The 26,540-nt window shown below is 45.4% G+C and overlaps 1 protein-coding gene across 4 annotated transcripts in view; it reads left to right on the top strand.

Moving 5' to 3' along the window:
• Positions 1-25,965, top strand: part of PHC2 (polyhomeotic homolog 2) — a 35,907-nt gene extending 9,942 nt beyond the window's left edge. For 2 of the 4 annotated variants that reach the window (XM_089534420.1, XM_089534419.1), the window contains exons 6-14: positions 128-461; positions 1,841-2,250; positions 3,438-3,573; positions 17,353-17,558; positions 18,180-18,345; positions 19,517-19,631; positions 21,026-21,167; positions 22,477-22,768; positions 24,638-25,965. In XM_089534420.1, coding sequence (XP_089390546.1) covers positions 128-461; positions 1,841-2,250; positions 3,438-3,573; positions 17,353-17,558; positions 18,180-18,345; positions 19,517-19,631; positions 21,026-21,167; positions 22,477-22,768; positions 24,638-24,792 — 1,956 coding nt within the window. In that variant the 3' untranslated portion in view covers positions 24,793-25,965. Of the gene's footprint in view, positions 1-127; positions 462-1,840; positions 2,251-3,437; positions 3,574-10,694; positions 10,749-17,352; positions 17,559-18,179; positions 18,346-19,516; positions 19,632-21,025; positions 21,168-22,476; positions 22,769-24,637 lie in introns of those variants that run through there. The other 2 variants (XR_016282072.1, XM_089534421.1) reach the window with 2 other exon arrangements.
• The last annotated feature ends 575 nt before the right edge of the window (positions 25,966-26,540 follow it).

Raw genomic sequence — 26,540 nt, 5'->3', positions numbered from 1 at the left:
CTTCCAACTCTATGATTCTATGATGTGATACAGTTCCACACTCTTATGCTTCTCGGCAAAATTGTGGGAGAGCAGAGTGCCCAGCTCCAATCAACACCAACACCTTTGCTTCCATCCTGCCTTGCAGGTACAAAACCCATCGCTCCGCACCCAACAAGCGGGGACCCAGGGGATGGGTCCCTCACCGGGTCAACAGCTCCCCACCTTGGCCATGAAACCTTCTCCAGGCATTGGCAACCACTCTTCTTCCTCACCGGCTTCTCAGGGCAAGGGTGCCGGTGCCACTCTCGGTTGCAAGGCGTCTGGGTCTGAGCACACATCGGAACACCTTAGGAAGGGAGAAGGGACTGGCAGTGGAGGCAACAATGCTAGCAATGGAACCGTCGGACACTCGGAAGGTCGCGGGAATGTCCCAAACCGCACTGCAACACCTGTGACAACTCACCAGCTCATTGCTCCAGGTAAGAAAAGGTGTCTCACTTGTTCCCTCTGGACTGAGTCTGTCAGGTCCCAAGAAAACACTGCAAAGACAACTGTGTGCAAAGATGATAATTTAAATCTCCCGTGTCAGTGAATCCACTCGGGGTTTAAGTCCAAACTTTACAAGTTATCCAAGGTGCTGTGAGCCTATTTCAAGTGTAGGTTTCAACACCTTGGACTGGTTCTGGCCTGGAAGAAACACTGGCCACTTTTATCAATGGATAAAAGTTGTTATTGTTGTTGTTGTTGTTGTTGTTGTTATTATTATTATTTCCTACCTGCCTCTCCCTATGGATTGATACAGGGGACATCAACAACTAACAAACAACATCAGTTAAAACACTCTGACTTTATTTTATTTTTAATTGATTTTACTATAATAAAATTATTATATCAGCTCATATTGCACATATTTCTACAGTTATTTTTTTTAAAGTATGATTTACAGAATAGAGGGGAAATATAGGTTACGGGAAGAACATTTTGAAGAAAGAACAATATGGAAGTTGAAGAAGAAAATATATCAGTGTAATAATAGTTGTTATTACACTGATATATTTTCTTCTTCAACTTCCATATTATTCTTTCTTTTATACAAACGTTCTCCCCGTAACCTATATTTCCCCTCTATTACATAAATCATACTTTTTCCCTCCCCCTTGTTTGTTGTCAAACAAACCAATTCCAAAATCCAAACAATACTCATAAAACATATTGATTTTTAAATTGATTTATGTTTTAAACAATGAAGTAAAGATTAATATGCTAAGGTTATTTAAATTGCCAAAGAGTTTTAGCCTGCTTCAACTTAATTGCAATTTCAGTTGCTTGACCAATTTAATACGCAACCTGGCCCATATTATGTGCTGTCAGCCCTCTGTATCCACGGATTCTGCATCCACGGATTCAGCCATCCATGGCTCGAAACATATATATAAATTCCAGAAAGCAAACCTTGGGTAACCTTGGGCACATCACACTTTCTCAGCCTTAGGGGAAGGCAATGGCAAACCTCCTCTGAACCAATCTTGGCAAAAAAAGCCCATGATAGGTCCACCTTAGGGTCACCGTAAGTCAGAAATGACTTGAAGGCACGCAACAACAATGTTATATTGGACTGTTGTTACCTGCCTAGATCCTCGAAAGGGAAAGGCGGGATATAAATAAATATTTTATTTTTTTATTATTATAACAACAGCAACAAATACAGAATGCATTTGAAGAAGCAAACTTAAGTCTACGAAAGCTCATGCTGCCAACTTCTTTCTTTAGGTACTACAAGATGTCTCTGCAAACAAATGCAGAGTAACCCGTGCTTCGTTCTTACACTCTTTTCCAACTGTGTTTTCTTCCCTTCCAGCATACTCTCCGCTCCAGACTCACCAACTGGTGCAACACCAGCAGCAAAAGACCATCCAGCACCAGTTTGTCATCCAGCCCCAGATCCAGCCCCGTCCCACACAACCGCAGACCCTAACCTCTCCGAGCCTCAGCGCATCTTCTGCCCCACAAGCGGCCGGGCACTTGGCAAACCCAGGAGTAACACCCGGCCAACTCCCACCTTGCCAAGGTCCCCATCAACACAAGTCCAGCAATGCCAACCCGTCTTGCCAACATGCCATGCACCCCTCCGGACCGTTGGCGCCAGGGACGCAGAGGCCAGAAGGTGGCCCACTTAACCGTCCCGGTGGATGTCCGAACCACGCTGCCCAGCGCAAATTCCAGCATGCCTCGGCTGTCATCCTCCAGCTCCAGCCTTCTGGAGGGACGGTGAGTTTGGTTGTATCCCGTTTTAAACATTATTATTATGGTTAATTGTTGCTGTTACATGTTGACTCTCCTGTGTCCAGATTTCCGAAATACTCCAAAATCTTGGGTGACTGAGATAGCGACATGTTTGCAATTTGGAGGCATGTAGGAACAATGTTTTAGTTTTGCTGCTGGAAACTAAACCCCAGAAGAGGATTTTCAGCTTTCAAGAATGGCAGAAGGAAAAGCCACCTTCTTATGAATCCTGAGCAACCACCAGAGAGTTGTTTGCACATAATAATAATAGTAATAGTAATAATAATAATAATACATTATTTTTATCCTGCCCCTTTAAGCAATGCAATCAGGGCGGCTGACAACATTAAAATATGCAGTCCATATCCCCCCTTAAAATACAATTAAATGATTTACAATATAAAACATAACTTAAAATAATAAACAATATGTAACAGTGACTGCAGCAAAAAATCAGGGTCCAACAGTGAGGTTTTCTTTTTGGTCAAGGGCCATCCAATCCAACCGCATGCTGCCATGGAGGAAAACACCATCAAAATGCTCCCTGAGACAGATAGCCATCCAGTCTCTGTTTAAAAACCTCCAGCGAAGGAAGCTCCACCACTTTCTGAGGCAGCAATGTATTCCACTCTGAGGTTGTTCCTAATGTTGAGGTGGAATCTCTTTTCCTGTAGTTTGCATCCATTGCTCCATGTCCTAGACTCTGGAGCTGCAAAAAACAAACGTGCTCCATCCTCAGTATGACATCCCTTCAAATATTTAAACAGGGCTCTCGTGCCACCCCTTAACCTTCTCCAGGCCAAACATCCCCAGCTCACTAAGTCTTTCCTCATAGGGCTTGGTGGTCTCCTGACCCTCTGCCATTTTGGTGGCCCTCCTCTGGACATGCTCCAGCCCTGCAAAGGGCTGTTGGTACTTGGATGGGAGATGGCCAGTACATCCCAGGTGCCATTGGCTCTATTTCGGAGGAAGGGACTGGTAAAACCTCTGAAGGTTGGAGGTCTTGGAACAGAGGCTGGATGACCATCCGTTGGAGGTGCTTGGATTGTGTCTTCCTACATGGCTGAAAAGGCTTGGATGGTACTTGGGGGGTTTCTTCCAACCTTGCCTAAGAAAACCCCCATTGTCTGGGGTAACTTGCCTGTAACTTTTGTTCTCTGCTTTTCCCCCAGGACAATTCCAGGAAAGATGCCTGTCCCACCGAGAAGCCACCGACGGAGCCACGGGTCCCACCGCAATCCACTTTGACACCTCTGTCCGCCGTCCCTGAATCTCAGGCCCCTGAATGCACCGGTTCTTCCCCACACGGTAAGGAGAGTCTTTATAAAACCTGTATAGCCACCGCTCACAAAAAACCCACACAATCCAAATGCACAAAATGCAATGCAGATGTCGTTCCCCATGTTGAGTTGCTCTTTCGTTTTGGAAGCAAGGGCAAGGACAAAGTCTCCTCTCGAAACCAACAAACGGGAGCAAAGTTCCTCTCTTGGTGTAATGCAGGGGTCCCAAGTCCCAGCATTCCTCCCTGCCCTTGGCTTGGGGATGCTGGGAGTTGTAGTCCACCAGAGGGAAATAAAACAGGGCAAAAAGAAAACAACCTCTAAACAGATAATTTTAAAAGGGGGAATAGAAAAGTGAATAATATGACCAACGATTTATGGTGACCCCATGAATTTTATAGGATGAAATATAACCTAGGGAATCTGGATTTCGTTGGTGGTCTCCCATCCAAGTGCTAACCAGTGCTGAGCTTGCTTAGCTTCCAAGATCAGGCCATGAGGGTATTTTGGCCTACTTTCAGAAACAGAGGATGCAAAACGACTGCAGCCTGGAGGCACAGTGTAGTATCATAACTGTTATAGCCAAACAGAAGACAACTATTATAGATATTACCAAGTGCAAATAGACAAATGGCAAGTATAAACTGTATCAGTGCAACCAGGATGTAACAGGGACATAGCCAAGGGGGGGTTCTTGGGGTCCGGACCCCCCCTTCCATTAGAAAAATGAATGGTGCGTGCTGCTGCGCTGCTGCACCCAAGCCCCATTATAATGGTGGCACTTAGACTGGACCCCCCCCCTTCTTAAAATCCTGGCTACGTCCTTGGATGTAATATACAACAATAACAACCTGTAGGCAATACAATGAGACTGTAACACTTGTGAGGATACAGCGGTTTCAATACTAATCATAAATATCCAAATCTATCCAAACATCCATGTAAATAAGACTAACTAGCGTAAAAGACTCCAAAAACTGTGTACCCACGAAGAGCTGGATTTTTATTTTTATTTGGTCCAACTATATAATTCTATAAGTTGTAATATTTAACAAGTTGTAACCCTGTGACAACTTTTGGATTGAGCCTCCCTTATCCAAAATGCTTGGGTCCAGAAGTGTTTGGGGTTCCGGAGTTTTCCAGATTTTGGAATACTCGTGTTTACAATAAGGAGATACCCCAGTCTAAAATGCAAAATTAATTTATGTTTTGGATACACGTTTTGAACTTTATACGTAATACGATCCTTTTGCGCATGGCCCAAAGTTTGTGCACGTTGAAGCATCCGAACGCAAAAGTGTCGCGACGTCATAGGGGGAAAACGTTTTGGATTTTGGGGCATTTTGGATTTCTGGATAAGGGAGTCTCAAGATATATCTTTTTGGAAATCCTTCTTGCGGGGAACAAAATCTGGAGAGGTTGCACACGTGTGCGTTTTGTGTGCATCCATCCTGGCAAGGACTTCTGCATGTGGAGCAGCCAAAACGTCTGTCCTTCTATCCCAACCATTGACTCCTCTGGTTGCTTTTTTGCCATTCCTTTTTCATTTTCGCCGACGTTTTGCACCCAGAGGAGGCCTCCCACCACAACCCCAGAATAGCAATGTGGGTTTTAACATCTGTGTACCATGATTTAACTCCTGAGAAAACAAACTCAGAAGAGAATTTCAGTCTTAGTCCTCCGCATCCTTTGCTGAAGCAAACCCAGGATGGTGCAAGTTTCTCAACTTGTTTGCAGCCAGGAAGAAGGTTAGTTCTTCTGTCCAAACTGAACTTTTCCCCAAAGTTTTCAAAATTAGCATTCGCTACCCAGGACTTTCCAAAAGGGCTGCACATTGTGGCACAGTGGTTTGAGCATTGGTTTACAACTTTGGAGTCCAGGGATCGATTCCTAGCTCAAGCAATGAAACCTGCTGGGTGATCTTGGGATGGTCACACTCTCTCAGCCTTGGGGGAAGGCAGTGGCAAACCTCTTCTGAAGAAATCTTATAATAATAATAATAATAAAAATTTTATTTATATCCCGCCCCTTTGAGGTCAATCGGGGCGGCTAACAATAATAAAATACAATGCAATATATAAAAAAACTTCCCTCCCCCCCTTAAAAAGTTATTAAATCAATTATAATTAAAACCAACAAATTAAACAACATAACACATACACACCATTACAAAACAGACAAAAACAAAACAGCAAACTGTGGCAGCAATTCACTCTAATTTCCAGAGAGGACCTTAGGGACTCTCATGAGAAGAGGGTTCTTGAGGGTAGGATTATCTATCCAGGAAAGGCCTGCTGGAAGAGATCCGTCTTGACAGCCTTTTTAAAGCTGTCTAAAGATGTCAGTTGATGGATCTCGTCCGGCAGGTCATTCCACAATCTGGGGGCGACAACAGAAAACGCCCTCTGGGAGGTAGCCGAAAGCCTAGATCTTTAAGGCTGCAGCAAATTCCTACCAGAAGACCGGAGTGTGCGGGGAGGTTTATATGGGAAGAGGACCCAAGCCATTTAGGGCTTTAACAGTGATAACCAACACCTTGTACTGGGCCCGGAAACTAATAGGCAGCCAGTGGAGGGACTTTAATACCGGAGTAATATGGTCCCTCCTCGATGTTCCTGACACTACTCTGGCCGCCATATTCTGCACTAATTGCAGTTTCCGAATCAAGCACAAGGGTAGCCCCATGTAGAGCACATTACAGAAATCTAGACGTGAGGTTACCAGCGCGTGTACAATAGTCTCGAGATCCCTTACTTCCAGAAAAGGGCGCAGTTGGCGTATCAGCTGAAGCTGATAACAGGCGCTCTTGACTGTCGCATTTACCTGATTCGTCATCAGGAGCGACGAGTCACGGAGCACCCCCAGACTGCGAACACAGTCACTGGAGGAGAGTGTGACCCCATCCAGGACTGGGGATTGCAACCCAATTCTTGGTTTCGGGGCTGCTACCATGAGCACCTCCGTCTTGTCCGCATTCAGTTTCAATCTGTTTTTCCTCATCCAGCCCATTACTGCCCGAAGACATTCATTGAGAGAAGAGACGCCATCAGAATTCGAGGCCGACGAACGAGACATGGAGAAATAGATCTGGGTGTCATCAGGGTACTGATAACACCCAGCTCCACAACTCCGAATAACCTCACCCAGCGGCTTCATATAGATGTTAAATAACATTGGGGACAGTATAGCACCCTGTGGAACCCCACAGGTGAGCTCCCTTTTACTGGAGCAGCGGTCCCCGAGCAGCACCCTCTGGGACCTGCCCGAGAGGAAGGACCGGAACCACTGCAATGCAGTGCCTCCGATACCTAACCCCCTCAGGCGGTCCAAGAGGATGCCATGATCTATTGTGTCGAAAGCCGCTGAGAGGTCTAGGAGCACCAACAAGGTCACACTACCCCTGTCGATGCTCAGATGCAGATCATCGGTCAAGGCAACCATGGCAGTCTCAACCCCAAAGCCTGTCCTGAAGCCAGTTTGAAATGGGTCTAGATAATCGGTTTCATCCAAGACAGCTTGGAGTTGAAGAGCAACTGCCCTCTCGATCACCTTGCTCAAAAATGGTAGTAAAGAGACTGTCCTGTAATTATTCATATCCAGGGGGTCAAGGGAAGGTTTTTTCAGAAGCGGCCTAACAGCTGCTTCCTTCAAACAAGATGGAATATGTCCTTCCCTGAAGGATGCATTGATGATATCCATAAGGAACTTCCTCAATGCATCCCCCCCCCCCCCCCGGACGGCCAGCCATGATGGGCAAGGGTCGAGAGGGCAAGTTGTTTTCCTCACCCTACCAAGGAGCTTGTCCACGTCTTGCCAAGAAAACTACCTGGAGGCACACAACAATAACAATAACGCATCCCATTAAAACACAACTTTTAAAACATGAACAATTAAAGCATTTAGGGCCAATCTGCACTGCAGAAATAATGCCGTTTGGCATCGCTTTAACTGTGATGGCTCCATGCTATGGGATTCTGTGATTTTGTGAGACATTTTGCCTTCTCTGCCTCAGACAGTAACAGCGCCACAACAAACTACAAATCCCAGGATTCCACAGCATGGAGCCCCAGCCGTTAAAGTGGTGTCAAACTGCATTTGTTTCTGCAGTGCAGATGCAGCCTTAAGATACAATTTTCATGCTAAAACACATATTACGTGTGTTTTTTTAAAAGCAGCACACTTAGGTACCAATGTGCATTTGTGTGAGTGTCAGGTTGCGGTCCCGTTTTGTGCAGATTTGCTGTTTGACCCAAGCGGTGCTCAGTGATGCGCATCTCTGCACATAAAAGCTTTATGTGACACAACCCTGAGGTTCGGCTTTGATCAGATAGTCTCATGCCAACAGCTTTTTGGGAGATGTACCAAGAGTACATCTGCATCCAGAACTGTACTTCTGTATGCAGAAGGTTTTTGCATTGCACTGCATGCCAGGTTTTCTGATGGTCCTTGTTGCATTTCCAACTTATGGCAACCCTAAGGCAAACCGATTGTGGGTTTTCTCTTGGCAAGCTTTGCTCAGAGGAGGTTTGCCATGGCCTGGCCTGTGTTTATCCAACAATGTTGTGTTGCAAGGGAGCCTCTTTTCCCTCCTGCTGGGTTCCAAGCGAAAAGGACAAGCCTTTGCTTTCTTTCCTTGGCCCTTCCGCCAGATTTTTTGATCTGCTTGCAAATTCCCTTTCAATCAAGTTAAACGGAGCAAACCTTCTGCCCTCTTCCTACGCAACTCTTTGGGGACAGGGAGCCTTGCATCTGCATTGGGGATGCGGTTGGTGTGTGGGGGTGTTGGGTGTGAAGATGTCAGCTACATAATCTCCTGGCCAGGAGAGCGCACAATGCTCCTCTCTGGCTTGTTGCCGTCCCCTTCTTTCCCTCTGCCGCCTTGGAAATGAGAGGAAGGGGCTTCTCATTGGGGAAGGAGGAGGTTTTGCTAAAGCGGGGGACCACTGGGTCACACAGGCGCACACCTGCTTCTTCTCTGCACACCCCTCGCAAGGCTTTGCACAGCTGCCAGCCTCTCATGCACACTTCCCCCCCTTTGCACCTCTCGTCCCTTTCGAAACTCCTCTCCGCACCCCTTTTGTTTGACTTTCTTCTTTTGCCGAGAAAACAATGTGAGGCATTGAATGTGTGTATATATGTGTGTGTGTGAGATAGAAAGGCAGGAGGAGGCTGGGAAAAGAGCCACAATCCTGCATATATATATATATATATAGAGAGAGAGAGAGAGAGACAGAGAGAGAGAGAGAGAGATGGGTGTTTCTGCCAAGTGGGCAGTTGTGGCCAGACAGCTCTTACGAACCCAAAGTCCACCTGAAATTGTTCAACTTTGGTTTAAGGCCTGGTTAAAATGGCATGGCCAGGAGAGAAAGCTTTTCTCTCCATTTTTCTCTTCCTCCAGTTGGGAAAAAATTGTTGATCAAAATGACAAAAGAGGGATGGATGGATGGATGGATGGATGGATGGATGGATGGATGGGTGAGGGGAGCCCAAACGTCTGTTTTCTGGTGGAGCGAAGGAGGCGATGGGCAGACTTAATACGATTAGACAAGCAGCTGGGAGACGCAAAAATAACGGCTGTCCTGCTTCCCCCCCATTTTTAAAAAACATAATAATTATGAAATCTAGCAGTTGCTTTGCTTGCGGAGTCTGGCGCATGGAGCAGGGAAAGAATACAGGCCGACGTTTGCTTTCCAGGCTGAAAAATAGTTGGGAAGAGGTACACAGAGGTTATGTGTATCAGTATATGTACTCTCTGTTTTTAGATTGGGTTGGCGTTCAGATTCTAGATTTAACTGTTATCAGATGGATTAGCATTGTATCAGTTCCTCAGTTTGGCTCATACTCAGTTCATTTTGTAGGTTGTCTGTTAGTTTGTCTTTTGCAAACCAGGGAAGAAATTCTGTGGCAAGTACGGGTTGAGTCTTTCTCGACATATCCAAAATATTCCAAAATCCAAAACTCAGAGATGGTGATGCCTTTGCTTTCAGATGGTTCAGTGTAGGCAGACTTTGCACAACATTATTTAAAAGCATTGCCTAAAAGGACCTTCAGGCTATGTGTACAAAATTCAAAATATTCCAGAATCAGTGCGGCTGAGATGGTGACACTTTGCTTTCAGACCGTGCGCAACATTATTTAAAAGTATTGCAGTTTTGCAGTTTTTCCATGGAATTTGTCCATCCTGAAGTGTTTGGGAAACTATTCTGTGCAGAAATGCGCACGGCTTTTTTAATCTCGAAAGCATGGATGAAATTTCTTACGTAGAGAGATCTTGACGCACCTTCGAGACTCGCCAAAAGAAAGAAATTGGCAGTGTGATCTATTTCGTACACATTTCGAAAGCATGTGTGTGAAAATAACACCAATGGTGCTAAAACTGCAAAGCCACCATACCAAAAGCCAAACCCATGTGTGTTTCCGGACATGACATTTTTTTCATGTGAAACAGTTTGGCTGTTTCTGTACATTTCTGGAAATGGGTTTATTTTGGACAAGGAAAAAAAAGATCTTTCTTCCTACTTTTCCTCTTTGCATCCTTTCTGGCTTTCTTTGTTCCTTCCTTCCTTCCTTATTCTTTCTTTCCTTTCTATTCCCTCCTTCCTTCCTTATTCTTTCCTCTTCCTTATTCTTTCTTTTCCCTCCTTCTTTCTTTATTCTTTCTTTCCTTTCTCCTCCCTCCCTTTATTCTTTCCTCTTCCCTTCCTTATTCGTTCTGTTCCTTCCTTCCTTCCTTCCTTCCTTCCTTCCTTCCTTCCTTCCTTCCTTCCTTCCTTCTTTTCCTTTCCTTTCTCTTCTCTTTCCTTCTTTATTCTTTCTTTCCCTTCCTTCTTTCCTTCCTCTTCCTTCCCTCCTTGCTGACCTCTCTCCTCCTCTTCCCCTGGGCCACCCGGGTGCGGCCTCTTTCTTTCTTCCCTCCTTCCCTCCCTCTCTCCACCCTCTTTCTTTTCTTCTCCTCCTCCTCCTCCTGGATCTGGCCAATGGGAGCCATTCCCTTTCCCTTTCCCTTTCCTTGCCTTTCCCTTTCAGGGGGAGGGCTGCATTGTCTGCCTTCCTCTTGCTGCTGCTGCTGGTGGTGCTTCTGCTGGGCTTGAGCTGCTCAGGGTCCAAAGACGCAGGGGCTGCTTGGGGGCCCTCCAGCTGGCCCTCTTTCCTTGGGGCACCCATGGGACACCCCCCACCTCCCTGGTGTTTTTGGAGAGTCTGGTGAGTGGATCCCTTGGGTTGAAATACAACTTGCTTTCTCTTTTGGCTTCTTTGGAAGAGGATGGACCACTCCAAAGCCCAGCATCCCCTTGCTAGTGTTTGCAGGGACAGCCTTCCTAGCTCAACCAAAATCTGGCTTGGCTGTCATTGGTGCAATCATCATCATCATGATCATGATCATCACCATCCAGGTTGGTCCAAAACCCACTCCGAAATAACCCACATTGAGACCGCTTTCACTGCCCCGGCTCAAGGACTGTAGTGTCTGGGAGACCCTGCGCCTTCTCTGTCAAAGAGTCCTGGGGCCACCATAAAGCTACAATTCCCAGGATCCCCTAGAACTGAGCCAGGGCAGTGGAAGGGGTCCCAAACCGGATTATTTCTGCAATGCGTCTTGGACTGTGTTGTTGTTATTGTCGTTGTTGCGTGCCTTTGAGTTGTTTAGGGCAAGCCAAAGTTCTGGTGTGTGTTGTGTTTTTGCATCCGTTTCTTGAGTGTTTTGAAATTTATTTGGCATTCTTATAACTATTGATAAGGACAATTCAGTTGCATATGGCTTTGATACATAATTTATATCTTAAGGGGAGGAATTGGGAAGCACTGAAAACAGTTGCAATGCTCACATGAGTAAAGTATAAATATATGTACTCTTTGGGAGAAGTTAGCCGCAAAAATTGCTACTCTGGTTTAAGATTGGGTTGATGTTTGGATTCTAGATTTGATGGTTGTTGGATGGATTAGAATTGTATCAGTTCCTCAGTTGCGCTCCTATTCCGTTTATTTTGTGGCTTGTTTATTAGTTTTCTCAAAGGATGTCTTTTGCAAACCAAGGAAGAAATACTGTGGCAAATACAGGCTGAATCTTCCTTATCCAGAATCCCAAAATCCAAAATATTCCAAAATCCAAAACTCAGAGATGGTGACGGCTTTGCTTCCAGGTGATTCAATGGACACAGACCTTGCACAACATTATTTAAAAGTGTTGCATAAACTGACCTTTAGGCTTTGAAACATAAATGAATTTTGTGTTTAGACCTGGGTGCCATCTCCCATTATGGATGTATATGTGCAAATGCAGGTCTTCTGAAATCCAAAATAAAACACTGGATCCTCCACATTTGCTGGGTTTGGGGGCACTTGACCCCATGAAAGAAGGAAGCTCTGCAAATAGAGATAATACCTCTCTAGGACTCCCTAGGTCCTCCAAGGCAACTCTATGGTCAGCATAACCATAGAATTGCGTTGGAGGACCCGCAAATGCCTAGAGAAGTGTTGTCTCTACGAATCTCCAGGTCCTTCCATGTGACTTTGGTTGGCGGAAGTTGACCACAGAGTTGTGCCAGAGGACCTAGAGACTCCTGGAGATAACCTATTAATTAAATTGGTGAATAATCAAAGACGCAAAATCAAAGATGCAAATGCGGAGAGCTGACTGTAATCCCAATTCCAAAACTCTTCTGATCCTGAGCGTTTCGATTAAGGGAGACGCAACCTGTACCAAAAACTGGTAGCAGAAGGAAAGGTTTGTGGTGACTTTTGTCTATGCCTCTTGTTGCAGAGTTTTTCCATCTGTATTCATGCTGCTGAATGTGGGCATGGATGTGCCAGGTTGCTCTTAACATGCTCCTTCTGTCTGGCAGGCCTTGGATTCCCTAAAGGATCCTTCCCTGTAGGCCGAAAGTCGAATCCAATACCAGCCTCTTAGGGGAAGGGTCAGAAAGTCTCCCCAAATCTTTTTCTCCTACAGACCTCCTGGTTTGAGGTTCAAGAACTTTGAATGTAAGTCCTGTAAGACACCAAGCAAAGCAATAGGACTTTGCTGTTTGTACCAGATTGGTAGCCTGTCTCTTTGCACTAAATTCGTACCATCCTTCTCCCAAGGGGGAAAAATACATTTTTATAATTGTCCCTTATGATCTCCATGGAATACAGTTGCAGTGCGCTGACTTGGAAACCAGCCCTGTGGGAGATCGCGAATCAGACCCAGACCTAAGCCAAAGTGTGTTTTTCAATAGGGTTAATAAGTTCCATACCGGCAAAGCGTTCCGATTTGGCACAGACAGTCCCAATGAATCTTTTTCATCTGCCTTGAACATGTCCCTGGTTCTCCTCTTCTCACTTCCACTTCAGTTTATTTCATTTGCTGCAAAGGGAGTTCAAAATGCAAAAGCAGTTGGCATTGAGAACTCTGCAGAATCTTCTCCTTCCCAGTAGGATCAAGCAAAAGCAAACTGCTGCAACCTCTCCTAGTTTGTGTGTTCTTCCTTGTCTTCTGTCTTGACTATACTGTGATGTTACTTAGCCACATGTGCCTTGGTTTTCATCCGGGAAATGTTAGTATTCACATAGGTTTTGCTATGACAAAGCACAGAGAGATAACTATTGGAGTGACTGATTATTATTATTAGACTTTATTTATATAGCGCTGTAAATTTACACATGATGTACACTGGGCACCAATGTGGCTCAGGACAGTCTCCTGTGAGCATATGGACACTGGTTAGGAAGCATTAGAGCACACCAGGTGCACTCAGTGTGGATGGAAAGTGCCCAGTTCCAGTGAGAGGTGCCCACAGTTTTGCACCAGAAGTGCCCAAATGCACAACTTGAAGGCACACAATAACAACAACAACAATAGCACTGTGGGTATTTCCCTATATGTCCAGTTGTCACCGGATTGTGTGTGTGTATGGATGTGTAAGATACAGGAACCTCTTGTGGGATTCTTTCCCCGCCCAATGGGCATCGCCCTCCCCGAAATATCCCTGCCGTCCATGTGGTGGCCGTATGTGTCGGCACAGAAGGCATTGTGGTTAGCACAGTGTGGAAAATGTTTAGGAAGCGGATCTCACATTTCTCTGTGTGTACATGTGGTGGGGGACTGGGAGGGGAATGAAATTGGGGAAGAACATATGCCAAAATAGTACCATTCCCTCCCCTGCCCATTTACCCTTACATTCAACCAAACAATTAGGAATGAAACCGAATGGTTCAAGATAACAATATTAGCACCTTACTCCAAAAACCATTCCTTAGATTGCGAGACAGTCGTAAATCTAATTGCTGATGCGCATGGAGAGCATGCATCCGATTCTTGTTATTTGCTGTTAGGCTGACGTCGACCTGCAAATGAGAGGCCTCCAAGTCATACTGTTATCCAGTGTCCTGCATCTCAGGGTTGTAACTTGTTTCATCAAGTCTATCCATCTGGAATCTGGTCTTCCTTTTTCCCTAGATTCAGAGTGCTGTAATGGTTTGATTTTTTGGACTATGACTGGAGACCAGGGTTCGAATCTCAGCTCAGCCATGGAAACCCACCGGGTGACCCTGGGCAAGGATGGCAATGGCAAATCCTCTCTGAACAAAACCTGTCATGAAAACCCCACGAAGGGTCACTACAAATAAATTTGAAGGCACACAACAACATGGCACCCTCCTCTGTGGGTCCAATTTCGCCTAAGTCTTTAGTCCTCACTTATTTTTCTCAGGCCATGGATGTTTCTTTTAACTTAAAGCTAACATCCCAGCCCTCCCAATCCTAAATAAAGTGCTGGTTTAAGTTTGGTGGACCAAATCTGGTTCAGATTTAGAGGGGTTTTTTTTTTGGATTTTGGAACACTTGCATGTCCATAAGGAGGTGTTTTGGAGATGGGACCCCAGTCTAAATATGAAATTCATTTGTGTTTCGGATATATCCAAGAAGTGAGTCAGTGTGGTGTAGTGGTTTGAGTTGAGGACTACAACTCTGGAGACCAAGCTTCGGATTCCCAGCTCAACTATAAGACCCACTGAGTGACCTTAGGCAAATCACACTCTCTCAACCTTCAAGAAAGGCAATGACAGACCTATTCTAAACTAAGCTTTGCCAAGAAAACCTCATAATAGAGTCACCTTAGGGTCGCCATAAGTCGGAGATGACTTGAAGACACACCACAGCAACAACTACAATAGTGTTACGGGTATTTCCCTCTGTGTCCAGTTGTAACTGGATTGTGTATGTGTGTATGGATGTGTAAGACACAGGAACCTCCCGTGTGACTTGGAGGCACCCAAGAACAAATGCACCTTAGCAGGTTGTTTTATCGGCCACGTTTTTCATAACGCACGACGCAAAGTTTGTGTCCATGGAGCCACCTCAGCCATCCATGTGGGCTATTGTGGATTGTGGGATATTTTGGATTAGGGAGATGCAACCTGTGCTTGGATGAACAGAATTGTAATCTTGATTTTCAAAGGAAAAAAAAATCATCATCATTTTGCACCCCAGTTTGGGCCTAGAATGAAATGCACCTATTTTTTCCCAGCCCCCTTGGCTTCCTTCTGCAAAAAGAGGCAGCCAGATTGTGCAAAGAGGAGGGTGGCTTGGGCGCATGATTATGTCTCCCGACAGCTGCGCCTCTTTCCCTTCTTTTGTTGGGTCTTGGCACGAGAGCTCCCAGAATGCTCTGCTTTGAATCCTTGGCGCTTTTCTCCTCCTGGGGTGGTTAATATTTAATGCTCTGCCTGCTGCGTCCATAGCAAGAGCTGGGAAGGGTGGGGGCCGACCAACCGCCTGGAAGAGATGCAAATGCTCCTTTCTCCCAGGAGTTGAAAGAGGCTGGCCTGATATGTGTGCATTGCGTTGTGTTTTGTGTGTGTGGTGTGTACAGTCTAGGCAAGGAAAATGGCTCTCTCCACTGGCCCTTAGTGGCCTGGGATTCAGGCGTGTGTCAGATGTGGCGAAACCTTTTAGTGCGCCAGATAATGTGCAGAAAAAAGCAACAACCAAGGAGTTTGGAGGGGTTTTGCTTCTTGTTTTGCTCTTCTGCAGACATAAAGCTGCTCATCTTCCATCCATTCACCCCCAGCATATAATAGGGGGGCCTTTTATATTCTCTAGCAAGGAAAATCCAGGATTTGGTGACCGTCGGAAATTACGTAAGCGTGACCTCAATCCTTTTTTTAAAATATCTATTTTGCATTGTTTGTTCTGCCACGCCTTGCCTCCGTTCTGTAAAACGTATTCTTGTTTGGCAACTCTGGGGCAAACAGAATGGGATGTTCTGTTTTGTAAAAACTTGGTGTATTTTATTTTTATATAACAACGCAAGCTAGTATTTTGTTGGAAGAAACAGGAAAAAGTCATCCTTTTTGAAAAGTTCAGGCATCCTTGTAGTTGTTGTGTGCCTTCAAGTCATTTGTGGCTAAGGCAAACCTGTCACAGGATTTGCTTGTCAAGATTTATTCATAGGTTTGTCCTTGCAAAGCAAAGCTAGGTGAGGCTGAGAGTGTGTGACTAGGGTTTCAGTGGCCTAGCAGGGATTCAAACCTTGGTCTCCAGTTGCAGTCCTGTGCTCAAACCACTACACCATGCTGTCTGATTCATGCATCATATTTCATCCCAAGTTGGAATATATTTTGCTGCAGTTGTTCAATGAGGTCAATTCTAAGTTGCAATTTCACACCAAGGTTGCAGAGTACAGTAAATCCAATCTCTTTTGGTCCGTTTAATGCAGTGGTTCCCAAACTTTGGTCCTCCAGATGTTTTGAAGTCCATCTCCCAGAATTCCTGACTATTGGCCAAGCTGACAAGGGCATCTGGGAGTTGAAGTCCAAAATACCCAAGTTTGGGAACCAGTGCTTTAACGTCTCTCTGCATCATGTTTCGCAGTTAAAGGGGAGAGAAGATATACATTTTGATACTTGGATCCCAGTATGGCATTGGGTTGGATTAGATGCCCCTTATTGATCCCTTCCGGCTATAGGATCCTATGGGATTCTAGGCCAAATTGGTGCCAGGCTTTCCCTCTCTCTGTCCCCCTCTTCTTTGCGCTAGGCACTTGTGGTCTGTATGCCCCCAAACCACCCGCCATGATCACTAGATAGTGCCAGGCCTCTTGGTTTGACCACTTTGCAGAGGACAGATTTTGGTACTTCTATGCTGGATTAGTGTCACTCTGTCACCTTTTTTCTTTTGGTGGGTACTTGGGATCTTTGTGTCCCCGAACCCACCCTCTGTGATCATTAGATCATGCCAGGTCTTGACCACTTGTCAATGTCAGGGGATGCATTATTGGTGCTTCTAGGCTATATTAGTGCCAATCTCTCTCTTCCTTGTGGTGGGCACTCGGGATCTATGTGCCCCCCTAAACTATTGCTAGATAGTGCCAGGCCTCTTGACTTGACCACTTGTCAGTGCCAGAGGATGGCTGCTTTCAGGCTGAACTAGTGCCAGTCTCTCTGCTCCTCTCTTCCTTGAGGTGGGCACTCAGGGTGCAAACCAGTACATTGCTGGATAGTTTGAGGCCTCTTGGTTTGGCTGCTTCACCACTTGGCAGACACCACCTCCCTTCCCTTCTTGCCTCTTTTCTCCTCCTCTTTGGTACAATAATAATCTCTGTCTGTGTGCATGAGAGAAGGGGGGCATCCCATGCAGCAGCCAAGACCACTCAGCTGTATGGTAATGGCAGGAGAGAAGGGAAGGGGGGGCCAAAGGCTAGGGGCCGGTCCACCCTCCGTACCTCTCCGCCTTTGTCTCCATGCTGCCACTGTGCATCCTTTCCCCCTTTCTTTCTTCCCCATTTCTGACACCAATCTTCTTTCTCTTCTTGTTGTTCCACCGCAGAAGCTGGCCAGGACAGCGTTCGCCCATCGCCGGACGCCAACAGCCCCGGAGGCATGACCTCGGGCAACGGGACGTCTTCCTCCACCGTCGCCGGCACCACCCCACAGAACGGCGAGAACAAGCCCCCGCAAGCCGTGGTCAAGCCCCAGATCCTCACCCACGTCATCGAGGGATTCGTGATCCAGGAAGGGGCCGAGCCATTCCCGGTAGGCATCCCCAGGGCAAAGGGAAACATGTTGAGAAGGGGGGGGGGGGGAATGTTTTAAGAAAGGATGCTTCAATTATGTTCAATTACGAATCAGCCAGGAGGCCTCTCTTCTTGGATCACTGGGACTTAGCCTGGTTTGCAACAAGGTGTTTCTAATGTGAAGTCCATGGCTTTCATGGCCAGCATCCATAGTTTTTTGTGGGGGTTTTGGGCTGTATGGCCATGTTCTAGAAGAGTTTATTCCTGACGTTTCGCCAGCATCTTCTCTGAAGATGCCAGCCACAGATGCTGGTGAAACGTCAGGAATAAACTCTTCTAGAACGTGGCCACAGAGCCCCAAACCCCACAAAATACTTAGGTGTTACTTTTTTAAAAATTGCTGGGGACAGATGAAATTTGAGAGCCAGCATGGCATAGTGGTTTGAGAGTTGGACTAGGACTCTGGGGACCAGGGTCCGAATCCTGGTTCAGCGGTCAAGCAGATGACCATTGGAAATTCACCAAAGATGAATTTAGCATCCAGCTCCCAAAGATTATAGGTTGGGTTTGAACACAGAGGTTTGAAAGGAGATGGTTGCCCGCTTTTCCGGCTCTGTTTGATGTGTTCCTCTTTCTCCAGGTGGGCCGCTCTTCACTGCTGGTGGGGAGCCTGAAGAAGAAGTATGCCCAGGCGCTTCTGGCGGAGAAACCGCAACAACAGCAGCAGCAACAACCGCAACAGCAGCAACAACAGCAGGACAACACTACCACCACCGACTCTGAAATGGAGGACCCCTATTTGCAAGGTGTGACAGTGTTTGCATGTCTGTGATGCCAGATGGGAGGTAGGGTCAGGGCTGCAGAAGCAGAGGGCGAGGAGGTCTCCGAAATGTGCAGAGTGCCTTTCTTTTCCTCCCCCTTTAACCCCAACTCCCATCTCCTTTCCTCACTTGCCTCTCCTGGCCAGAGCTTGGAAAATGTCTCTTTTTGGGGATAGCAGTCCCATTGTAAAGAAGTAAAGCTCAGGAACACATCTACTCACTTTGTATTTTGAAGTGTTTGCATATACATAATGGGATCTTTTGGAGATGGGACCCAAGTCAGAAACATAAAGTTCATTTATGTTCCATATGCACATTATAAACATTGCTTGGACGTAATTTTAAACACAATATTTTAAATAAGTTTGTGCATGAAGTTTGTATACACTGAAGTCAAAGCATCACTATCTCAGCCACCAATATGCGTAATTTTGGAATATTTTTGGATTTTTCTCCACTTGTATATACACATACCTAGGATTCTCTGCAAAAATGTTTGGAAATTCGTTGTGGTTTAGCAGGCAGCAACCCATAGGAACCATGACATTTAAAAGGTTATCAATGTGTTAGCTATTTAGTACAGACACACTTTTTTGTGAATTTCAGTTGCGTCTCCTCCTTCTTCATTGGATCCTTTCCATTGTTTATTCCATTTTTGGGGTCAACACCTAGATAAATCCTATTAACTTGCTGGGCTTTTTTTGTAGTTTGAACATAAGGGTTCAGGCCTGTGTGTGTTATCATAGAATCATAGAGTTGGAAGAGACCGCACAGGCCATCCAGTCCAACCCCATTCTGCCATGCAGGAAATCCAAATCAAAGCATCCCCAGCAGATGGCCATCCAGCCTCTGCTTAAAGACCTCCAAGGAAGGAGACTCCACTACACTCTGAGGAAGAAGTGTGTCCCACTGTCGAACAGCCCTTACTGTCAGGAAGTTCTTCCTAATGTTGAGGTGGAATCTCTTTTCCTGGAGCTTGCATCCATTGTTCCAGGTCCGGTTCTCTGGAGCAGCAGAAAACAAGCTTGCTCCCTCCTCAATATGACATCCTTTCAAATATTTAAACAGGGCTATGTATGTGCACATGCCAACACACTTGTTTTTGTAACATATGCTTCTAAAAAAGGAATTTTCTCTTTTTCTGATGCCTCCCCAGAATCCAAAGACGAGGGATCACCCCCAAAGCTGAAGTGTGAACTCTGTGGTCGCCTCGACTTTGCATACAAGTTCAAGCGGTCAAAACGCTTTTGCTCCATGGCATGTGCCAAGAGGTAATAATAACAATAATTAATTAATTAATGATATAGTGAGTCCTTGGTGTCCACTGGGGTTTGGTTCTAGGACCCGTTGTGGATACCAAAATCCTTGGGTGCTCAGGTCCCATTATATACAATGGTATAGCGAAATGGTGTCCCTTATGGCAAAAGCAAGGCTTGCTTTTGGGGATTTATACATTTAAAAAATATTTTCAAAGTGTGGATGCTTGAATCCATGCCTAAAGAGGTCTGGATTTTATATGTATCTTATACTTGATAGCCTTACCTTTACTTTTATCTTATATCTATATATTTCAAAGAAGGAAGTTGGCAGCATGAGCTTTTGTAGTCTTAAGTCTACTTCGTGAGATGAATTTGGTAGACTTAAGTCTATGAAAACTCAGGCTGCCAACTTCTTTCTCTCACTTAGTCTGAAAAGTGCTACAAGATCTACATATAGTTTTTAAAAACCAGGTTGAAATTTGCTGTTCCACTTTTTAACAAATTAGGGATTTTCTCAGTGATTCCCAAACTTTAGTCTTCCAGGTATTTGGACTTCAACTCCCAAAAGCCTCATTGATCTTGTCCAGTGGTCTGGGATTCTGGGAGATGAAGTCCAAAACACTTGGAAGACCAAACTTTGGGAACTCCTGGATTCTTTATGTATCTTATACTTATAAGATACAGTGTACCATATGTGGCTTCCAGCATACGTTGAAAGCCGTGCTGGGAAGACTTCTCCCGCGTCCCGGAACAAGCAATGGACAGGATAGGACATAATACAATAGGACAGGGCAGGATAGACTTCTCCCGTGTCCTGCAAGAAGCAATGGGGTGTGCGCCCGTGGCATACCACAGAAACGATCCCCATTAATTCTAATGGGGCTTCAGTTTACGCGTTCTTTCTCTTATGTGGCGGGGTCCGGAACGGATCCCCCGCGTAAGGGGAGGGCTAACTGTATAAGTAACAGTAAGGATGTATCTATATATTTCAAAGAAAGAAGGTGGTAGTTCATAGCTGATGTCTGTCTAGTGCAGTGATTCCCAAACTCTAGTCCTCTAGATGTTTTGGACTTCAGCTCCCAGAAGACTCATCTGTCTTGTCTGGGATTTTGGGAGCTGACACCTGGCAGACCAAAGTTTGGGAACCACTGATCCTAGTTGATGTCTGTCTAGTGTAGTGATTCCCAAGCTCTAGTCCTCTAGATGTTTTGGACTTCAGCTCCCAGAAGACTCATTTATCTTGTCCAATGGTCTGGGATTCTAGGAGATGAAGTCCAAAACATATGGAAGACCAAAGTTTGGGAACCACTGATCCTCGTTGATGTCTGTCTAATGAATTAGTTTCCAGGCGCTGGCTTAGGAACATGGGCATGCCCATATCTTGATCTCTTCTCTACCCACCACAGATACAACGTGGGTTGTACGAAGAGGGTAGGGCTCTTTCATCCGGACCGCAGCAAACCTCCAAAACCGAGCGCACCTTCACACAACCGGCGCCGGACCTGCAAGAGTACTCTTCCCCCTCTCAGTAAAGAGACCAAGAAACAGGTAAGAGCGGAGAATAGTTTCTGGGCGCAATTTCAAAGGGCTGAAATGAAACTGAGATTTGGGTTGTCTGTTGAATCGCGCCCAAAGGGGAAAGTATTAAAGGTAAGATGGAGGAATTTCCCTGAGAAGTATCTGATTTATGATGATCTGAGCAAACACAGTAGCTGTATGGGATAATATAACAAATATATAAATTTCAGGTCTGAAACTTCGTGTAGTTATTTTTAAATGTACATCCTAGATTTGCAATTCTTTGCTTTATTTTTACTTATATCTCCCCTTCACTTATGTCTTACATCTATCTCACAGAAAGCGTTTGGAAGCATGAGCTTTTATAGACTTAAGTAACTTCCTTGGATGCATTCTGTAGACTTACTCATATTTCCCTTTACTTATAACATGTGTTTTATACTTCAATATATGTAAGATATAAAAGATACAAGATATATGATCTAAGGGGACATATACATAAGCCTACAAAATGCATCTGAGGAAATAACTGAAGTGTACAAAAGCTCATGCTGCCAAATTCTTTCTATGCAATATATAGATATAAGATGTAAATAAAGGTAAAAGAAATATCTCGAAGAAAGAATTTGGCAGCATGAGTTTTTGTAGACTAATATCTCTCCTTTACTTATATATCATGTGTTTTATACTTGTACCTTTACTTATATCTTACATCTATATAAGTATAAGATACATGATCTTAAGGGGAGATGTAAGTCTACAAAATGCATCTGAGGAAGTAACTTAAGTGTAAAAGCTCATGCTGAGAAATTCTTTCTATGAGGTACACAGATATAAGATGTAAATAAAGGCAAAATATATCTCTCAAAGAGATATCTATTCTTTCTTATTTTATATCTCGAAGAAAGAATTTGGCAGCATGAGCTTTTGTAGACTCAAGTTACTTCCTCACATGCATTTTGTAGGCTTCCTTTTATCTCCCCTTTACTTATTTCACGTTTTATACTTGTGTTTTTACCTTTACTTATATATTATGTTTACATATCTCAAGGAAATTGGCAGCATAAGGTTTCGTAGACTTGAGTCTACTTCCTCAGATGCGTTTTGTAGACTTAAGTCTACAAAAGCTCACGCTGCCAACTTCTTGCTTCCAGTTACTCCTGAAGGTGATACAAGATCTCTCTTCATGTATCTCAAGGCAGCTAAGACCAATAAGATGTTGTATTGGGCTTTATTTTAATTGTTCAACCTCCAACATTGAGAACAGAGAGCATGGCGCAGCAGCCAGTGGTGCATCTGTGCGCAAGACCAATTTTTGCGCTTCTTTTGTCTCTTGCAGGCGTCGGTAGCGCACCCGCCCAGCTCAGGTCCGATTTCGGTCACAGGTTCCCTGCAGTTGGCCCATGCTCAGGAGGACTCCAGCCGCTGCTCCGACAACTCCAGCTACGAGGAGCCTCTCTCCCCCATTTCGGCCAGTTCGTCCGCCTCCCGACGGCGCCAAGGCGAGCGGGACATGGAGCTGCCCGACGTTCACGTCCGGGACCTGGTGGCCATTGGGCACCACTTCCTACCCAGCGAGCCCACCAAGTGGAACGTGGAAGACGTCTACGAGTTCATCCGCTCCCTGCCAGGTAGGACTCCACCCCACAAGAAAGCCCAGTGTTGGATAAGGCTTTTTCCACACGGGTTATGACCCATATGGCTCAAGCCTTGAAAGACTATGGTTCCCAAACTCTGGTCTTCTATATGTTTGGGATTTCAATGCCCAGAATTCCTGACTGTTGGCAAAGTTGGTTAAGGCTTCTGGGAGCGGAAGTACAAAACACCCGGAGGACCGAAGTTTGGTAATCATTGGACTAAGGTCTAATCTGCACTCCAGAATTAATGTAGTTTGACACCACTTTTGACTGTAATGGCTCCTGGAATTTGTACTTTGTTCTGACACTAGAGTTCTCTGACAGAGAAGGCTAAAATATCTCAGGTCATTCCCACTATGAAAAGTTCTAAATCCTGATTTGGGGTATATGCCCCTAGTTCCCACTGGAAATTGATCTTGATCCTCACTGGATCGATTCCAGGGGAAATAAAGCGGAGCAAATGCAAAAAGCCCAGGGTTTTTTGGTAGCAGTTATTTTGAGGTGCTTTTGAGAAGAATCGGTTCTGACATGATTCCCAACAGTGGAAATGTCAGATCAGGATTGATTCTTTCTGAGGGGAGGGACAAATGGCGGAGGGGCCACGTTTTCACAGATCCACCATTCCCCCCCTTGGAACGCTGCCTCTGTACTTCTGTTATTGTTTGAATTAAATTGATAGAATATGTGATTGATGGATTATGAGAATATGTGGTTGATAGAATATGTGAGTATGCAATTGATAGAATATGTGGTTGATAGAAGATGAGAATGTTTGATTTTGTGTCAGTTAGGATAGGATAGCATAGGACAGGATAGCACAGTCGATTTTGTAATTGATAGAGTATGTGGTTGTTTGATTTGGTGATCGATAGAATATCTGATTGATAGAACATGCAATTGATAGAATGTGATTGATAGAATAAGTGATTGTTTGATTTTGTGATTGATGGAATATGTGAATATGTGATTAATAGAATATGCGATTGATAGAATATGTGAATATGTGATTGATAATGGAGGATAATGGAAGAGTAGACAACTAATCGATAGTTAGAGGAAAGGAAATAACTGGATAATGTATGGAGGTATGAGTATGTAGGAATAGAAGGTACAGTATATATATTCATGTATAAGTCTAGAAATTTAGGTTTAAACATTGTCCCAAAAACCTGAGTTGATTTAGCCACAGGTCAATGTAAGTACTGTACTTTAAGTCATATCTATGATTTAAAGTGCAGTACCTACATTGACCTGTGGATAAGTTGATTCTACATGCCCCTAGGTTTTAACCTCGACTTATCTACGGATCATATCAAAATCCATAATTTTGGCCCCCAAACTTGCCCTCTACTTAAACATCTATATTCGACTTATAGTTGAGTATATACGGTCTGTGGATGAGGGGTGGGAAGAGAAGGAGATGAAGTGAAATGATAGAGAGAGTGGAGAAGAGGTAAGACAGCTTGAGAGATGGAGAAAGGAGAAGCGAAGAAGGAAAGGAGTGTGTGGTTAGGAAGAATACCAAGGAAATAAGAGGGAAGAAGGGAAGAGAATAGGAACGGAAGCAGGTTGAGAATGAGAAATGAATGTTAACTTTAAAATGGTGATGAATAAAATAGAGCAAGTGGCACCATGAGCTTTCGTAGACAAGTCTATTTCCTCCGATGCATTCAATCTGAATACATCAGAAGAAGCAGACTTAAGCCTATGGAAGCCAATGCTGCCAACTTCTTTCTTTAGTCGCAAAGGTGCTACAAGATTTCTCAGGTGATATAGGGGTACTTATCTTTCTGGTGGCCCATGGCTTGACTTGAGAGCCCCTTTTCTCTTTCCGACGGCCCTGACTTCTCCCTCGCTGTGCAGGCTGCCAGGAGATAGCCGAGGAGTTTCGCGCGCAAGAGATCGACGGCCAAGCCCTGCTCCTGCTCAAGGAAGACCACCTCATGAGCGCCATGAACATCAAGCTGGGCCCGGCCCTCAAAATCTACGCTCGCATCTGCATGCTGAAAGATTCCTAGGAGCCCCACGGGAGGACCCTCTCCCAGCCATGGACATGTTCCTCTGTTGGGTTCCTTCTCCACGGACGGTGGCTGGAGACCGGATGGACTTGCACCCCCTCCACTGCCCTGACCTAACTGGGGCGCAAAGCCCCCCACCATGCCGACGGGAGCAGAACAGACCCAACGTGGATCCCGTTGTGGGGATCGCCATCAGAAGCGGACACGGCTATGGGGCTGTACATAATAGGTAGCATTAGCTTCCCTTGCTCGCCCTCCTCGGGCCCACCCTTTGCGGTGGAAGGGGTGTCAACACCAGGTGAGGGGAGTGTGTATAAGTGTGTGTGTTTTTAGGGTAAGGGGAGTCCTCCTCCTTCTCCCCAGACACTGGTTCTCCTCCTCCTCTTTCAGAGCCGCTCAACATCCCCTTGGATCAGACATACCTACTTGAACCTCAAAAGCCAAACAGGACCGTTGCCTTAAACTTTTTTGCGTAGGTGTGTATGTGTGTGTGGTGCCACATAGTGCCCTCCCCTCTTCCTTCCTCTGCCACTTTTCTTGGGGTTTGTAGCTTCCGCAGTATTGGGGAAAGGTGAGTTAGGGTTTGGGGGATCCTACTCACGATCGGCCGACTCTCCTCCGCAGGGAACCGTCTCCAATTCTGATCCGAGTAGCCAAGTAAGGTGTCTTGTTTGGGGCGGAGGTGAGGATTCAGGACACATTGCTCCCCTCCACACCTTTCAGGCATGGAAGACAGTCTTGCTGTGAGTTGCAAGATCTACACAACCTAGGTGGCTATGTCTCTTCTGTCCCTGAGGCTCGGGATCAATCCTTCAACTGCCTTTCTGGACCAGTTTTGTTTCAGCTGCCTTAAAAAAGACCCCTCACAGCTCCTGACACAAGTATCACCCTACATTTCTCCCCACATCTCAAAGCAGGGCAGGAGGAGCTGGTTTTCTCCCTGGAAGATGGAGCTGGCCTCAGGCGTGCCAGGAACCGAGTGCAAGGGGAAAAGTGGGGCGATGGCGCAGCTGAGCTGCATCCCCCCCTTGGAACGTTTTCCGCCTCGTCCCCTGCCCCGATCCCACTTCTCTGGTGCTGGCCACTCACCCCCAAAACCTTCAAGGGCTGCAGGCGCAAAGAATTTCTACTGTTTCCCATGCCCCCCCAAACCTGGATTTTTAAAAATAAACTCCTTTTACAGAAATGAATTAAGAAATGTGTGTCGCCTTTGGATTGATTGTGCATCTTCTGCATTTCAGGCACAGAAGCCATCCTCTCGTGGGCTCTCTCCCGAGAAATGGAAAATACAAGGTGCAAGGTTTAAAATCGGGACTGGCTCCGTTTCCCACCAACCCAAGACATTAGACCTATAGAATCATGGATTCAAATTACTAGGAGAAAGGGACTCCACGTTATGGAAATCTGGGGTTTGTAGTTTTGTTGTGGCAAGAGAGCTCTCCGACAGAGAAGGCCAAGTGTCTCACAAAACTACAAAACTCAGAATTGCATAGCACTGAGCCATGGCAGTTGAAGCATGGTCAAAGTTCATTACTTCTGCAATGCGGACGCAGCCTAAGTCCACTTACAAAGCCACAAGTCCCTGAGTGAATTCCAGCTGGGATTCCAGTGTGCAAATTTACAGCACTGTATTAATAATAATAGTAATAATAGCACTATAGGCATCCTCAAACCAGAAAAGGCTTCTTCCATTATTGTTAGAACCACATACAGTGCCTGAGCGAGTAAAAGAGACCAGGTTCCCTGCC

Source organism: Sceloporus occidentalis, unplaced genomic scaffold (genome assembly GCF_023333645.1).
Source record: "Sceloporus occidentalis isolate IW3139 unplaced genomic scaffold, rSceOcc1.0.p SCAF_8, whole genome shotgun sequence".
Classification (NCBI taxonomy): Eukaryota; Metazoa; Chordata; class Lepidosauria; order Squamata; family Phrynosomatidae; genus Sceloporus; species Sceloporus occidentalis.
This window is presented reverse-complemented; position numbering and strand designations above follow the sequence as displayed.